This window comes from Diplotaxodon limnothrissa, linkage group LG15 (assembly GCF_057381915.1).
Source record: "Diplotaxodon limnothrissa isolate DT_005_m linkage group LG15, D_limnothrissa_male_GT1.1, whole genome shotgun sequence".
Classification (NCBI taxonomy): Eukaryota; Metazoa; Chordata; class Actinopteri; order Cichliformes; family Cichlidae; genus Diplotaxodon; species Diplotaxodon limnothrissa.
The window spans coordinates 5,019,715-5,036,514 of NC_140610.1; the positions used below are offsets into that span (position 1 = coordinate 5,019,715).

General features: G+C 41.7%; 1 protein-coding gene across 1 annotated transcript in view; it reads left to right on the top strand.

The window, feature by feature from the left end:
* The window catches only part of plcb4b (phospholipase C, beta 4b), an 81,990-nt gene that overhangs the window by 59,261 nt on the left and 5,929 nt on the right, over positions 1-16,800 (top strand). The window contains exons 7-31 of the mRNA XM_085371982.1: positions 1,447-1,590; positions 6,072-6,151; positions 6,239-6,292; positions 6,387-6,468; positions 6,558-6,658; positions 7,120-7,177; positions 8,136-8,244; positions 8,815-9,025; positions 9,146-9,239; positions 9,401-9,480; positions 9,596-9,680; positions 9,781-9,871; positions 9,944-10,039; positions 10,278-10,426; positions 10,667-10,753; positions 10,866-11,010; positions 11,132-11,216; positions 11,809-11,933; positions 12,638-12,689; positions 13,222-13,324; positions 13,780-13,944; positions 15,300-15,504; positions 16,164-16,252; positions 16,366-16,522; positions 16,613-16,662. Coding sequence (XP_085228108.1) covers positions 1,447-1,590; positions 6,072-6,151; positions 6,239-6,292; positions 6,387-6,468; positions 6,558-6,658; positions 7,120-7,177; positions 8,136-8,244; positions 8,815-9,025; positions 9,146-9,239; positions 9,401-9,480; positions 9,596-9,680; positions 9,781-9,871; positions 9,944-10,039; positions 10,278-10,426; positions 10,667-10,753; positions 10,866-11,010; positions 11,132-11,216; positions 11,809-11,933; positions 12,638-12,689; positions 13,222-13,324; positions 13,780-13,944; positions 15,300-15,504; positions 16,164-16,252; positions 16,366-16,522; positions 16,613-16,662 — 2,697 coding nt within the window. The remainder of the gene's footprint in view (positions 1-1,446; positions 1,591-6,071; positions 6,152-6,238; positions 6,293-6,386; positions 6,469-6,557; positions 6,659-7,119; positions 7,178-8,135; positions 8,245-8,814; positions 9,026-9,145; positions 9,240-9,400; positions 9,481-9,595; positions 9,681-9,780; positions 9,872-9,943; positions 10,040-10,277; positions 10,427-10,666; positions 10,754-10,865; positions 11,011-11,131; positions 11,217-11,808; positions 11,934-12,637; positions 12,690-13,221; positions 13,325-13,779; positions 13,945-15,299; positions 15,505-16,163; positions 16,253-16,365; positions 16,523-16,612; positions 16,663-16,800) is intronic.

The following is a 16,800-nucleotide window of genomic DNA, read 5'->3' on the forward strand; positions in this document are numbered from 1 at the left end:
ACTCTCACCCTCCGCATCAAACATTCCATCTTTTAGTCCCACAGAGGTACTCCCGGTAAAATCTAGAGACACTGCCACTTCAGGCTATTATTCATGCCTAAATTAGCCAAGGCTACAGTGGCTTTTTCTATCAATATAATGACTGTTTTGGGACTCCCGGTTGAGTTCTTACTGCTGAGATTTGCTTTCAAATACAGATTCACACAGGGCACTAGCTCATCAATATTTATACAACTCTGAGTTTCGCCACAGGTTCTTACTGAACTTTCTCGCAGCTGTGGATTGTGCTTTTGACCGAGAGAGTAGTATTGAAAAATTGTTCTTTCAGCCACTGTGGTGATGCGCTGTCAGAAAACCGCTGGGTTATGGAGTTCACACTACAGGATCAAAAGATCAACAGTATAAGATGTTCTGTCTCCGTCAGAATGACTTTTCCTTATCCCATGATAGGAAATGGCCTCTAAAATAGCCCAGTGAATTATTACAGCTGGCAACCAATCAGTTTTCTATTTAGCAGTTACAGAGGCAGATATGCACAAATCCAAACCACATGGTTCCTCTGTATATTAAATATCGATTCATGCTATGTAGCCTTGACAGTGACACATTATATTGTGGTATTTAGCATCATACCAGCTATATGAATTATGAAAGCTATTACTGGAATATCCATGGGCATGCTGCCTTCTAATTTGTATGCAAACCAATGAAGCCACTGAAATGCAGAAGCCTAACAGGAGAGTCTCAAATCATACTGCTGACAACAGATTGGAGCGCCTTTGTTTGGTCCTGTGTGGCGGTCTTTTTATGTACGTATGTGAGGGCACGTATATAGATTCTACAGTCTGATGGCGGCTCATGCGCCGTATGCTGTTTTGTACAGTGCAGACAACTGATAACCGGGCTTCTCAGAGGCTAACATGGTTACACAAGCCTGGAGAGCTGTTTCAAGTAATCCAATGAGAGAGAAGAGATGAATGGGATTGGATGATTGCAGGCTGAGATTTTAAAGTGGCATAGCCTGTTGCCTGTTGCTGTTAATTCAATCACGTAACATATAAGCATTACTATCTTCAATGGTGGCAGACAGGAAATCTGATTGAGAAGATGAGAGAGGAAGGAGTGGTGTTTTTGATAGTGAGATTTTTCTGTTAAACTGATAAAACAGACATTAAAGTTATATCAGACTAAGGTGTGCTGGGATGTATTTTGTTCTGAGAAAAAGAACTAAAGGTCTATAAATGTTGAAATATTTCCCCTACTTAAACTTAAAGCAGCAGAAATGCTTTCAAACATCTAAAGAGCTTGCTCTGTTGCTTAATTATTCTATCTTATCTTTTTTTTTTTTTAGCTTTATGTCTAGGTCTCCGTCTTAGCATTTAATTTTGATCAGCTATTTATCCATCATTTCTATACTAATCTCTGCCTTTGATGCTGTGTCCTCAGGACCCTAAGATCCTGTCATCATTTGAGGCCACTGGAAAGACAGAAACAGACTTGGAGGGTTGCATCATCTGCATCTGCAGTGGCACAGACCTGGTCAATCTCAACTTCATGTTCATGGTGGCAGAGAACCCAGAGACAGCCAGGGTAAATGCATGCCCTCCCCACATTTCTGCTGCTTTATACAAACGATAAAGAGCGCTGACCTTGAGATTTAATTGGAGTGTTGCAGTTTGAAATATTATTACAATATAACAGATGTAATGGACAGCTGTGTATGCCAATATAGCATGATTTTCTTCACTCACCATATACCTTTCAGTGACAAAAGGCACTTATGTAGCTTCTGGCTAATATCTAACTTGTGACACTTTTTGAGTGCATCACAGGTTAAAAAAAAGTGTTTTGATGAATTTAGATGGTTTTAATCAATGGCCACAAAGCATATGTTGTCTGGACAAAAAATCACTGCAAACCCCATAGACTGTATGTAAAAGATGTAAATGATATAGGCACCATGACGTCACCCACCCGGTTGTGAAGTCCTGTTTTGATGCCTTAAATATTAGCATTTGGGGCGTTTGTTTTGTTTTATTGTTTGGTTGACAACTTGTAAAAACAAATCATAGGACAATGGTTAGCAAAATGCATGCATAGATTGTATGTGTGCATCGTGCTAAATACTGATACCTTCTAATTAGTGCCAAGTGATACACACACCCACAAAACAAACTAGAAAAAACTAAAATTTTACTTAGCAAAACAGGAACTTCTTTAGATGGCTCTTGTTACAATTAATCACACAGCATTAAATGATGTTCCACAAGTCACCCAGGCCACAAACACACGTGAGTGACGTGACTCCTACCAAGCAGTTAGTTGGATTGGTGTCCACCTGTCAATCTTATCAATCAGGTGCTTAGCTTTAAGCTTTAATGTGAAAGAGACCTAAAACAAAAATGACCTACACAGAGCTGTTATGGATGGGTAACTATAGACCAAAGTTATAGTTTTTTTTTATGTCAGTCAGGTGGTGAAATTTGACATTTTTGTTGGGAGTCTAAAGGGAAAGAGTCACGTTGGGCGTCTGCCTCGTGTGGCCACTTATGGAAGTACAGTTTTTGGTACTTTGGCATGTGTGGATTTTTCAACCTTGGAGGTTGGTGCTTAGTCCCGTCCAGGCATTATCCCATGATAGTGTCAGATATCTGCTATCCTGCAGCCTTCCCGGTTCGCTCAATCTGCCTACTAATACTGTACATATTAGAGCTCCAAAGTAGAGAGCACAGTGAGGCTGCTTGTAAGAGCTTAACCACTACTTCATTTTTCTGCCCTCGAGGTAAACTCTGCTTAGCACCTGTCTGAGTAATTTCAACATTTCCATAACAATGTAGATGTAAAGATTAAAAGACCACCCAGCCTACAGATTCTCAATTCAGAAAGGAAAGCCAGGGTTAATATGCCAGCTCCTACACAAGGCCTTGATTCATTGAATAAATAGATGCATCTGGAATGATTCACAGCATCTCTGTTCTGTATTCCTCCTGCTGCTTTCGCTGCTGCTTTTCTCTTGTTGTCTTGCACTTCTTCATTGTTCTATATTTGAAGAATGAGCCACTTGGATGAGCCCCAAAAATAACCTGCTACTTTTGGCATAATACAAAAACATCACAGTAAGAGAAATTAAAGTCAGTGTTTATTATACTTAAAAAAAGGTGTTTTTTTCTTCTTCCCCCCCCCTTGACTGAGTCCTATAAAAAGACTCCAAGTAGGAATATCTGGTTAGTCTCAATACTCGTTTCTGTTGAAGGAAAGAAGTTCTATTAGTCCCTGTTCAACACACAGACAATACTTCTTTGTCATTTCTATGCTAGCTTTGGTATTTTCATAGGCTATGTTGACAGCATGCAATATAATGAACATGACCATAATTGTGCTCAATCATTTTGGTAAAGATGAAGATTTGGGATTAAAAGAAACTCTACGTGTTTTCTCAGCCTGACAGATGTCTGCCAGATTAGCTTAAAACATATGACTTATACTTTATTGTCTTTTAAACACAATTGCAAATAATAGTTTGTCATTCACAATAGTTTGCTGAGAAAAATTAAGAGGTGCCACAAAACAACAAGAATGACTGAAAATCAAAGCACCACGCTAACCTTGACTAAACTTTTTTGATATTTGTCGCTGACTTTCCTACATACTCGATGCAAATGACAGTCAGTATAATTTTCAAGTCATCAATTTTAATTGAACAAACCTTCCAAAGATAACCGTTTTTGCAAAAAATAAAATAATACAAAATGCTCTGTTCGAATTATTATGCACAAGAGTTTCAAAACATTTTATTGTTTGTAAAGAACCGCAAATGGTCATTTGTTGAATTTGCAGCATTAAAAGGTCATATTTACTGAAACTAAAAGCTATTTCGATCAAAATGTCTTAACAGGCCGAGTCGCATGTTAGCATAGGACCCCTTCCTTGACATAGCCTTCACAATTCTTGCATCCATTGAACCAGGAGAATTTCTGGTTGGATTTCTTTGTAAGATGTCAGAATCGCCTCCCAAAGCTGCTGTTTTGATGTGAACTGCCTCCCACCCTCATAGATCTTTTGCTTGAGGATGCTGCAAAGGTTCTCAATAGGGTTGAGGTCAGAAACCACAGGAGGGAGGATGGAAACCATACCATGAGTTTCTCTCCTTTTATGCCAATAGCAGCCAATGCCACAGAGGTGTTGTTTGCAGCATGAGATGGTGCATTGTCATGCATGAGGATAATTTTGCTACAAAGGGCACTGTTCTTCTTTGGGTACCATGAAAGAAATGGTAAATGGCAACTCTACATACTTTGCTGAGGTCACTTTCACACCTTCAGGGACCCTAAAGAGGCCAACGAGCTCTCTCCCCATGATTCTGGCCCAAAACATGGTTCTGTCACTTCCTTGCTGATGTCGCAGGCTTGTTAAGACATGGTGGCCATCCACCAACTGTCCACTACATCATCCATCGGGACCATCCAGGATTACATGGCAAATTAGTAAACAAGACTGTTTGAAAATTAACCTTCATGTATTTCTTGGCCCACTGCAACCGTTTCTGCTTGTCAGTATTGGTTAGGGGCGGCCGAATGGCAGGTTTATGCACAACTGCAAGCCTCTGGAGGATCCTGCACCTTGAGGTTCATGGGACTCCAGAGGCACCTACAGTTTCAAATATCTGTTTGCAGCTTTGTAATAGCATTTTAACAGCTGCTCTCTTAATCCGATGAACTTGTCTGGCAGAAACCTTCCTCATTATGCCTTTATCTGTGCAAATGCGTCTGTGCTCTGAATCAGCCACAAATCTCTTCACAGTACGATGATCATGCTTAAGTTTTCATACCTTATCCAAGGCATTGCATTATTTGACACTCTGCAGCAGAGATTGTTTTTCTTTCCATTATTGCTTTAAACCTGTGGCATGCTTAATAAAGTGGAACATCCTTCTTAAGTAGACTTCTTTTAATTGGGCTCACCTGACAAACTAATTATGTCTGATTGATATCAGTGATCCAAAGAGCCCTGAGACACAACACTATCCATGAGTTTAACTGAACACAAAATTGAGTGTTTATGACACTAAAATCCTATTTGCATAATAATTTTGGAGCACGGTGTACATAATGTTTTTACAGATGTCAGTTTGTAGAAAAATTTAAAATCACCAGTAGCTTTAGAACAAGCTGGGGTTTTTAGTTTTTTGAGCACAGATCTGTTATTTGGCACCACCGGATTGGTGTTTATTCATTTCCCATGAGAGGGTGTTTTTTTGTTTTTTCCCTTCATGCTGGTGGGTGTTATAACTGCTGTTTGTGCCACGGGGCTGCCAATGATATTCATGCAGCAGCCCACAGCAGGGAGCACAAACACAAACACGTACACTCACAGGTTAAAATACATGAGCACGTCCCCCACAGTCAAAAACACAGTCCCTCTTTATCTCTCTCGCGCACACATATAGACACAAACCCACCGCGACACCATCAGCACCCCTCCCAGCATACAGGTGGCCCTACAGTAAAGAGCAGGCCTCAATAGATGACAGAGATATGTACATCAGCGCGCTGCTTCGTGAACACCACGGGCCCAAACAGACTGCCCCTGCTGCACAAGCCATCGCATTTAATGTTTTTATAATGACACCAGTAGAAATTTGTTGTGGAAGTGGAGGAGGGTTTAGCACAAAGAGGGACAGACATTCAGAGAGGAGGCTCAGAAGTGTTCGGATTATCAGTGGCCTTTACATGGATGCATGAGGCAGCATATTCATGGGCAGTCACAGGCCTTCTCTAGCTGTTTGTTTATCATCACTCCTTGTAGCCTTGCAACAGGTCGCTGTTTATCGCTGTGTGTGTGTTTTTTGTGTCTGTGTTAATGATGGTCCTGTCAAGGCCCCTATCACAAGACTGTTGATTAAAGAGCAATTCATTTGCTTGTTTATTTCCCCAAAGACATTCACCTCTTAACACAATGCAAACTGGGTGCTCTTTTGAATGCTATGTAATTTGTTCAGTGGTTTTAAGTGGTAGGAGTGTATATACACGTGTGCGTGTGTGTCCTGAATACTTGTGCTTGTTTGTTTGCAGAAGTGGATCGAGGGTTTGAGGTCAGTGATTCACAACGTTAAGGCCAACAACGTCTGTCCAATGACATGCCTCAAGAAACAGTGAGTGCAATTCGCAGCACAGTTGTAATAACTTGGCTGTGCCTTCTTCAGTAAGACGCCTTAATCCTACTTCCTGTTTTTGTTTAGTTGGATGAGAATGTGTTTCCTTACCAACGTGAATGGGAAGATTCCTGTAAGAGGGTAAGAGTGCGTTTAAAGTATGTTTTTGGGTTGTTGTTTTTTTTATACAATATCATTCACTCATCTTCACCTTATCCTCCTCCTCTTCTTAAAGCATCACTCGGACATTTGCATCAGGCAAAACGGAGAAGGGGATCTTTCAGGCTCTGAAGGATCTGGGCCTTCCTAGTGGAAAGGTCAGACAATACTGGAAGTCAGATGTGTCCGAGTTTGTTACGCTGAAAGAAAACTGTGAGGAAATGACTCTCTCACTTACCTTTTACAGAACGATGAGATTGAACCAGCAGATTTTACCTTTGACATTTTTTACGCGCTCACACAGAAGATCTGCCCTCGCACAGATATAGAGGAGCTCTTCAAGAAAATGTAAGTGTTTCATCTCGTCTGCTCTTTTTAATTGTTTTATACCTTAAAAATAATAAAATATCCTCCGAATACACATTTAACAGCATTACCCTTACCCAGCAACGTATTCTACCTGCGTTACCTTGTGCCTGAGCAGAACAATGATATCATCTGTTTAAATATTCCCCAAGTGAGAGCTGCTGCATCATGTTGGAAATAATCAGGACAAATGTTTCTGTGCCTGCCGCACTAACTATGTCTGGACAGCCTAACCTGCTTCCACCGTTCAACATTAATTATGTTCAACCTAATGACAACAGTCAAAGAAGAGTGATGATTAACAAGATACTACTAAAAGCGTAATGTAACTGTAAAGACTGGCTTTTCTAATTTTAACTGACTGACTGTGTGAATGACTGTGAGGGTTTCGATTTTAAGGAGCATAACATTTTGTTTTGTTTTTCTAATTAATCTCTCTGCAGCAATGGGAACAAAACTGATTATTTAACTGTAGACCAGTTAGTCAGCTTTCTGAATGAAGTAAGCTCTTTATCATTCATTAACTTCTCTCTGTATTTAGCTTGCGTGTGCCCTTCCCTGCAACTCCTGCTGCTCTTACTCTCATCCTGCTCTGGGGTAGAAGTCGCCCTGCTCCCAGGCCCGACTGCACATTAGTCCACCTTAATCAAATTGGATGGACACAACATTTAACTTTGAGTGGGCCTGCAAGGGCATCTTCAACCACCTCCCTTATTCTGCATGCCCACCGTCATCCCATTCCCCATGTTCTCCCTACCGTGGCTTGCCTCCTTCTCCCCCCTGTGTCTGATTGGTGTTGCTGTAGCAACGGGAGGGTCGAGGTTTCCATCCTGTTGCTTCCTGCTCGGTTCGTCTCGTTCCCTGCTGTGCGTATATGTGTTCTGTGGCTGTGCTGCTCTGTGTTGCTGAATACCTGCCTAGTCCTGCTGCTGTGCAGTCACGTGTTTGCGCTGCTTCATGCTCTGGGCTCGCCAATCAGATTAAATTCCCCACCTGGCTCTGTGAGTGGGCAGCGACATGTTCATGATGTTTGAATGTTTGCTGTTGTTTTTGTGAATGCCACCTTGATTCCCTCAAACACATGTGATTCTTTGCTTTTAAGCAACATTTAATCTCTGCACCTGTTAGTGTGGCTCACAGGTTTTTGTTTATACTGCCGTATAATAATCACCTTGATCAGTGCTTTTAGTACTTGCTGTCTAAATGTTATGTGCCTGTGTGTATACTAATGATTTAAAGATAATATTTCTTAAATAGTAAGTGATGAAAGCCAATCACATAGTCCTGAGTTCAGTACCTTTGATCAGGCATAACAAATTGAGAGTGTAAACATATTGTAATAAGTTTGCTCCTATCCTGCGTGTAGCGCAAGATGCGTTTGTCCTAAATTAGATTTGTGCTGGGAAATTACTGGAGACGATGAATAGAGGGATGACTGCGTTTGTGTTTCGCTTCACAGAACCAGCGCGACCCAAGGTTAAATGAGATTCTGTTTCCATTCTACGACCCCAAGAGAGCCATGCAGATCATCGAGAAATACGAGAGAGACGAAGATCTGAAGAAGAAAGGTAAAGAACCGTGTGGGCAAACCAGAGGGAGAGAGATGTTTTAGGCTTTGCTGCCATCTGCAGGTGTTACCTTGAACGGAAAACCAGATTGTTGGCACATTTTCTCCAGGGCTAAATATTTATTGTCAAGCGCCGGAGTTTATTTTTCCCCTGTTATCATCATGATGAAATGGTTGTACACATAGCTCTGCTGCTTTTTAAATACACATTTAGATTCCCAAAAGAATCTACAGTAGTTAAACATCAAGTAGCTGTTGTTTTGATATAAACACACAGGCCTGACATTTGCACGTCTTGTGCTGAATTCAGAGTTAGTAATGATAAAAATGTATATACTAATAAAATACTTAGTGATAGAGAGTGAATTATAAAAGCCATTTATTCTGTTTACTTTAGAACACTTCTTCTACAAATACATGTTACATTTTTCCAAAATAAATAAAAAAAACTACAATAATATTTTCAGAGTTTTATACTGCTTTCACCTTAAAGAAATATTCACAAAGTTTAACAATAAATAATATTCTACCACTAAGTTACGCCCTTCGTGTCCGTCCTTGTTCTGTTCAGGTCACATGTCCAGTGATGGCTTCTGCCGGTACCTAATGTCAGATGAAAATGCTCCAGTGTTCCTGGACCGGCTGGAACTGTACCAAGATATGGACCAGCCGCTGGCCCATTACTTCATCAGCTCCTCCCACAACACGTACTTGACAGGCCGACAGTTTGGCGGGAAGTCCTCAGTAGAGATGTACCGGCAGGTCCTGCTGGCTGGATGCAGGTATTTATGTTAATATGGTGTACTTGGATGGGTTGACAGACACACATGTATCTGGCTATGCTAAAGCTCAGTTGCATGTGCAGCTTGTGGACAGAGACATTTCTGTGTGCTTTGCATTAGATGTGTGGAGCTGGACTGCTGGGATGGGAAAGGAGAGGACCAGGAACCCATCATTACTCATGGCAAGGCCATGTGCACAGATATCCTGTTCAAGGTGAACACAAAAAACCCAACTTTGTTCAGTCTTTCAGTTACTGCTTTAATGCTATTTCATAATGTAAGTCTGCCCCCTTGTGTTCAGAGTTTGATATAACATTTGATGGCTTGTTATGATTCATCCTCCTCACACCTAATGTTTTTCTTCTCCTGCCACAGGATGTTATCCAAGCCATTAAGGAGACAGCATTTGTCACATCAGACTTTCCTGTTATTTTGTCATTTGAAAATCACTGCAGGTACATTTATAATCAGTAAACATCAAATGCGTAAGGATTGCTTTTATTTGCATACATTTTTCACAAATAATCAATACATAGACATATTATGTATTTTTGCGATTGTGTTACTTAGTAAACCTCAGCAGTACAAGATGGCCAAGTACTGCGAGGAGATCTTCGGTGACCTGCTCCTCAAACAGCCTTTGGAGAACTATGCGGTAAATCCTCTCTTTCTGATACAAAGTATTTCTTAGAATTTGCTCTGATTGGGTTATACTCATATTTACTTAAGTGTAAAAGTTCTTTTCTCTTTGGCAGATTGAACCTGGGCGTCCTTTACCCTCTCCAAGTGAGCTCAAGCGGAAAATCCTCATCAAAAACAAACGCTTGAAACCTGAAGTCGAACAGAGTATGTAGAGAGCACATCTATGTGATTTTATGAGATTTGTCTGTCTTTAACATGTGTATGTGTGCAATACAGAGCAGCTCGAGGCCTTCAAGAAACACATGGAGGCAGGAGAGACAAACACCCCTGCTATCATTATGGGAGAGGAGAATGAAGACGACACAGAGAACGGTCAGATGTCTGACAGCCTGTGTTTCTATGTGAAATAATAAATCGTAGTAATGTGCGTGACAGCCTCTCTTGTACGAGCAGTAAGCGATAGGTTTATGCTGAAAAATGCAAAGTAGAACATCAAGTGCAAACACTCGCTAAAGTAAATGCACCAAGGAATAAGTAAAATATTAATGTTGGAGGAAAAAAAAAATCAGCTTTGCTATTGATTTGTGTTGTTCTGTATATGTGAGCGCAGGAGAAAAAGAGGCAGAGGATAAGGATTTGAATTCAGAGGCCCCCAGCAGTGTTTCTGAAGCAACCAGCGAGAAAGAATCCAACAGTGTTTCTCAGAGTAATGCTGTCAGCTCAAGGAAAGATGACGAGCAAAGCAACAGTATTAAGAAGGTAGGTTTGAGTGTCGACTTGCTACTGAAACACTAAAACGAATCTGTGGACATTGCAGAGAAGCACTCTGGTTTGTTATACATCCCCGGCAGGTGAGATTAAAACGGCTAACTGTAACAGTTTTTTCCCCTGTACCATTTGCTAATATAGGACATTGGACTACTATGGCCCAAATTCAGTCAAATCTACCACTAACACAAACATCCCATTAATGGGTGTTTTGTATGGATGTGTTCTTAGGTACCTGAAGATGAGGTGACAGAGATATCTGAAGCAACCGACGCCACAGACATCTCTGAAGCATCTGACCAAGACAACAACAAGAAGGCAAGTGCCCATCCCGTCCCCTTTTTACCCCACTAAAAGCTGACTGCTGTCTCTGGGCTGATGAATAAGACTAGGTTATTGAGCCATGTGTATGTGTGCTTGTGCTGTTCAGACTGTAGATGTGGCAGAAGACTTAGAAGAGGCTCTGATAGCTCAGTACACCTATGTGGGAGCCACCACTAACATCCACCCGTATCTGTCAGCCATGGTCAACTATGCACAGCCGGTCAAGTTCCAGAGTTTTGATGTAGCTGAAGGTGAGAGCTTCAACTTTTAGCTGTCATTTCTCATGTAAGAGCCTCATAGAACAATCAATCAATTACTGACTGTCAAAATAAATGTTAATCAGCTTTTCTTTTCTTTTCTTTTGTTTTTCAGAAAGGAATATCCACCATAACATGTCATCTTTTAACGAGTCAGTTGGCCTGGGCTATCTGAAGACTAATGCCATTGAGTTTGTGAAGTATCCTTTGAGCATTTGTCAGATCAGCCAGTTGCATTGGATTTTTCTAGAAAATAGAACAGCTATAAAAAAAAAAAAAGGACGCTAAGGTAGGAAAAATGTAGATAAATAATACATTTAAGTTATCGTTACAGGATGTATGTAAACTTTAATCAGCATAAGATCAGATTTCACCAAGTTTAGGTTTTAAGTTTAAACTCTATGAGACTTTAAGGGAAATAGCTCAGACACTTTACTGAGATGCATGAAGAGACATAAATTTCCAATGAAATCTGAGTTTGAACTTTATAGATTGAGGTCACCTAAATGAGAGCTGAACGTCTGCTCAGAACTGATGTTTTTTAGCCATACTTGTTTCCACTCTGCTGTCGGAAAAGAACTTGAGGCCTCTAGAGCCCAGTGTGCTTTCAGCCTGTGTAGCTCGGGCTGACACACAGCCTCTCTCTCCCCTCCAGTGGGACTGCTTGACCCAAGCTGTTCACACTAAAAATAGTTGTACAGTCTGTTTAATGCACACACGCACACACATGTGTTGAAACACACATGTTCTCCCTCCCCCTTTTTTTTCAAATTTTCCTGAGCTTCAGCACAGCTACAACAAGCGTCAGATGAGCCGTATCTACCCCAAAGGGGGCCGGGTGGACTCCAGTAATTACATGCCTCAGATCTTCTGGAACGCAGGCTGCCAGATGGTCTCACTCAACTTCCAGACCCCAGGTACCACAGCATGCAACATGGGACCTCTAACCTCACACTCACCCATACAACACCACTCATAGTATATGTAACTTCATATTACAAAATACACACTCAAATCTAATTTCAAGTAACCCTCTGATCATGCTCAGAGCATCTTCTGCATGTGGGGAAGGGTTGACTGTGAAGCTACGAAACGACCATCTCGCAGCTGCAAATATATTCATGCAGGAAAAAAAAACAAGTTTCTGAATTAAAGTTTGGATTTGGTGTCAGCTCATTTAAAAAGAATCAATATCTTTTCGTGTGTGCAAAATTGCTAAATAAATGCAGCTGAATTCGTACCTCTGTTTATCTCTGACCTCTTACAAACACTCACACACACTATCAAACTGTTGCTGCCATATAAACACCTTAACAGGGAGTGAAACAGCTGCTGTCCTATGTCCAGAGGCATTAGACATTAGACCATATGGCCTGCTGTGAGTGGGGCATATGTGAGGCTTTAGGCAGGGGTCTGGGGACTTGGAGCTAAGGGGGAGTCAGGGAAAATATTACAAACCCATTCACTCAGATTCAGAAAAAAATTCACATAGTCTTTGAATGATGGGGTTTTTCTGTTTTCTTTTTTTAGTCATTAATTTATTTGGATTGTTTTGATGTTTAAACACTGGCGTGTATATATTGCAGTTACTAATCACTTATCATTCTCACTCTTCTCTCAGATCTGGCCATGCAGCTGAACCAAGGAAAGTTTGAGTACAATGGTTCCTGCGGGTGAGCACAGCTCCTCAACTCCTGTCTTTAGCTCATTCCGGTCTGTCCCCTCCCTCCCTCTCCACTCCTCTCTAAAGCTCATCAATTATAGCTTGTCACATCTCATTAGCGACTGCCAGAAGCGACCGCAGCTACTATCTTTTCCAAAAACCAATGAGTGCTTTCGAGAAGGAAGCTCCTCTTCTCTCGGCAGTCATCTGTCTCTTCCTCTCTCCCTTGTCGTCTCCATGCCTCGCCTTTAATACCGTCCCTGAGGGCAGAGATTTTCCTGCTAATGCTGGAAATCTTATATGTGGCGAGATCGAGGCTTTTGCAGACAGTCATCACTACTAATGTTACTCTGATAGGCCTCTGGTTAGCATACACATATGCACAGTACCTTCGTGTGCTACATTTATTCTAAATCGAGAGACATCAACAACAAAAAAATGTTTGTAAAGGCATCATAATCAGATTTTACAAAACAAAAGTGTGTTCATTGATGGGTTTGTGCGTGGCCGTTTTCCTCATGTGCATCTTCTGTGCACGTCAGGTACCTGCTGAAGCCCGACTTCATGCGGCGGTCAGACAGGATGTTTGACCCATTCTCAGAGACACCGGTGGATGGTGTCATCGCTGCAACCTGCAGTGTACAGGTTAGGTCGTGCAGTACTAATAAATCATTCAGGGAAAAAGTGGATAAGCCTAGTCTTAAACCAAACTTTTTTTTCAGTGGAACTAGGTTTCATCCATGTCTGTGAAACCTACAGATAATATCATGTTGAAGGTTGGTTTCAGGCTTAGATGTGGCATGCTGTACAAATTACAGTGGTTCTTATATCGCGCTTTTTTTACTCTCCTAGAGGACTCAAAGCGTTTTATGCAACATGACTCATTCACCTATTCATATTCAGGAGCAACTCTAGGTTCAGTATCTTGCCCAAGGACACTGGCATGCAGACTGAATCACCAAACTTCTGATTAGTATATAGGTTGCAGTACCTCTTGAGCCACAGCCACCCCACAGTGCACTGAATGAACCTGTGCAGATAATATTTCTGTAAAATCAACACCTCTCCAAAGCACTGAGAATGGTCTGCTTCTTTTTTAGGTGTTCTCAGGACAGTTTCTCTCTGACAAGAAAATCGGGACCTACGTTGAAGTCGACATGTATGGACTGCCAACGGACACCATCCGGAAAGAGTTTCGCACTCGCATGGTGATGAACAATGGACTGAACCCTGCCTACAACGAGGAGCCATTCGTCTTCAGAAAGGTAGCACGAACGGATAGACGGGGCAACAATAATGGATGCAGTGAGTTGAAAAAATGTTGCAGCACGTAGTCCCATTTGGGATGAGCCAATGGAAATGGAAACTGGGGGAGAAAAATCTATTATTTGGATTGGAGAAAGATCTTAGTGACATGAGAAGCAGCCTGATTCTCATCTTACTCCAGTACAAAGGGTGGAAGGAGAAGGAAAGGAGACAATAATGAAATCTAAGATAATAGTAGCAAGAGTTAGGGAGAGGAGGAAGCAGATGGAGAATATAAAGTGAGAATACAGAAACGGAGTGATTTGGGATACTGTTGAATAATAAAGTGTGACATAAAAAACGAAACACAATCTACTGTATACTGACTCACAGAAAAAGAAAAAGGAAGTGAGGAAAGGAGCCACAGAAATGAAAAGAAAGATAATTAGAGGTGAGGGAGAGAATTAAAGGGAAAATAAAAGAGATGGGAGCCAAAGAGAGAGAGGAACATGTGCGTAATAGTGCTGCTCTCAGCAGAATAGGAAGTCTCTCAGCCATGACTGTGACTCCAGCTTCCTAACACACACCATCAATCACAGCCTGCCGCAGTGCTGCTCACACACACACACACACACACACACACCTATCAAAGAGGGCCATCATAAGCAGTCTGCAAGCAAGATTCGTTTCTCACCTCCACACACACAGATGCCCTCAAATGCCGCCACACTTTTTGCATGCATACACACCGCTGTCATGACTGCAAGCGAACAATACACAGTGCATCAGCAGGGCTGTGAATGTGTAAGCAAACACACACACACACACACACGCGATGCTTCTACCCATTCATCTCCAGTGAGTATTCTTCAGCCTTATCTCCCACCTTCCCATCGTCTTTGTATTAATCATCCTCTTATCTTCACATAGAAGCCCAGTTAAGACACTCTCTCGCTCTCTTTTTTTCCAAGGGTGTGAGTACAGAAGCTCATCTGCAGACACAAGTTAAAAGCATACATATGTACACGAGATATTCTCCACTCCTTGGATGCATACTAGCTGCAGAGACGGGCTTGTCAGCAGTCAGATATGCAGTGTGTTCCTCCTTTATCGTGTCTTTTTCTTTTATCACACATGGACTATACCCCGATTGTGTCCCTTGCAGTTCCATCTTCGACCTTCCCCTTTAATGATGCTGCTTTCTTTTACTGCTTTGTCTGGCAAATATTTATCTTTTTAAACATTATCAGAGCAGAATGAGCTCAGTAGACTTCCAAAATTTCGGTAGAACTAATGGCGACGTTTCTTTTTCCTTTTTTTCAGTGTGGTTACTCCTCCCTCTTACCCACTGTTTCCCTTCATGCCTTCCTTCTAGGTGATCTTACCAGACCTGGCCGTGCTGCGCATCGCAGTCTACGACGACAACAATAAGCTGATTGGGCAGCGCATCCTGCCTCTTGACGGCCTGCAGGCTGGCTACCGCCACATCTCTCTGAGAAACGAAGGCAACAAGCCGCTGTCGTTGCCCACAGTCTTCTGCCAAATCATCCTCAAGACCTACGTGCCCGACGGCTTCGGAGGTGAGGGAAACACACAAATTGCAGCACTTAATGTATTTTATATTACTGGATAGACTTCAGTGCATGGGTAAAACAGAACTATAAGTTTGTTTTGTATAGATAACCTTTAATATCCGCCATAAGTATTCTGAGAGCAGTATAATAAAGCAGCTGCTGTAGCCTGCAGGGAGAGGAGAGGAGAAAGGAAAGCAAGAAAACTCTCTCCTGCTCGCTTTTTCTCTGCCTTGGTTTTAACATTCACAGTAATGGCGTGGCACAAATGATGATGACAGTGACTCTGCAGTAATGGTTTCGAACAGGCACGAGCATACAAATGAGCATGACAATTGGAGTTGTCATTAAATAAAGCCAACGGGCTCGCACTGAGGAATCATTACTGTAACCATTAGTGGTTATTCTGCAAGATCTGTCGCTATCACTTTCCTACTCAAGCAGCTCTTTACCAAGAGCTGAAAATAAGATCCTGTTCCCTAGTAACGGTTATTTAAACAAGACGTGAAGATGATTTCAGATTTGATAAGGAGACTTTCTCAGAACGTAGACAGGAACGCAAAGCTGTGTCATACAAAGTTTGCACTGAATGACACATTTCAGCGTCAGGTTATTCATTCAGCCCACCAGGCTCATGACGAAATCTTCTAAATCTCTTTGTGTTTCAGCTATTGTGGATGCTCTATCAGACCCAAAGAAGTTTTTGACTATAGCAGAGAAGAGAGCTGACCAGATGAAAGCACTGGGAATTGACACGGTACACATGGGTTTGGAAGCGGCGCCCATACGAATCCAAAACTGGTCTGATCGCATGTATCTGACTGAAAGGATGCAGCCAGTTTGAATAAATGCGTCTCTTTTCCTTTGTAGAACGACATAGCAGATGTTCCCAGCGGAAGCTCCAAAAACGACAAGAAAGGGAAGGGTAAAGGTGACACCGTGAAAACCAGTGTGACACCGCAAGCCAGCTCAGACATGGCCCAGACTTCCAACGCTGCCCAAAATAACACGACCGAAGCCAAGAAGGGTATACGCTGACGTAAAGACAGACATATTAAACATGCTGTATGCGAACTATGTAAACACAGAATAACATTTGTTTCCACTGCTGTTTCAGATAACGCACTCGTGCCTACTGTCAGCATTGATGACTTAAAGCAAATGAAGGTTGGTATTGTAACTCCTGTCACATAGCTCAGCAGCAGGTTTCCTTTAGTTTAGTCTGTACAGGCATATGTATGAAAATGAGCAATTATATAGAAGTAATCTTTGCTTCAGGTGTTGACATTGTCTGTATCATGTTTA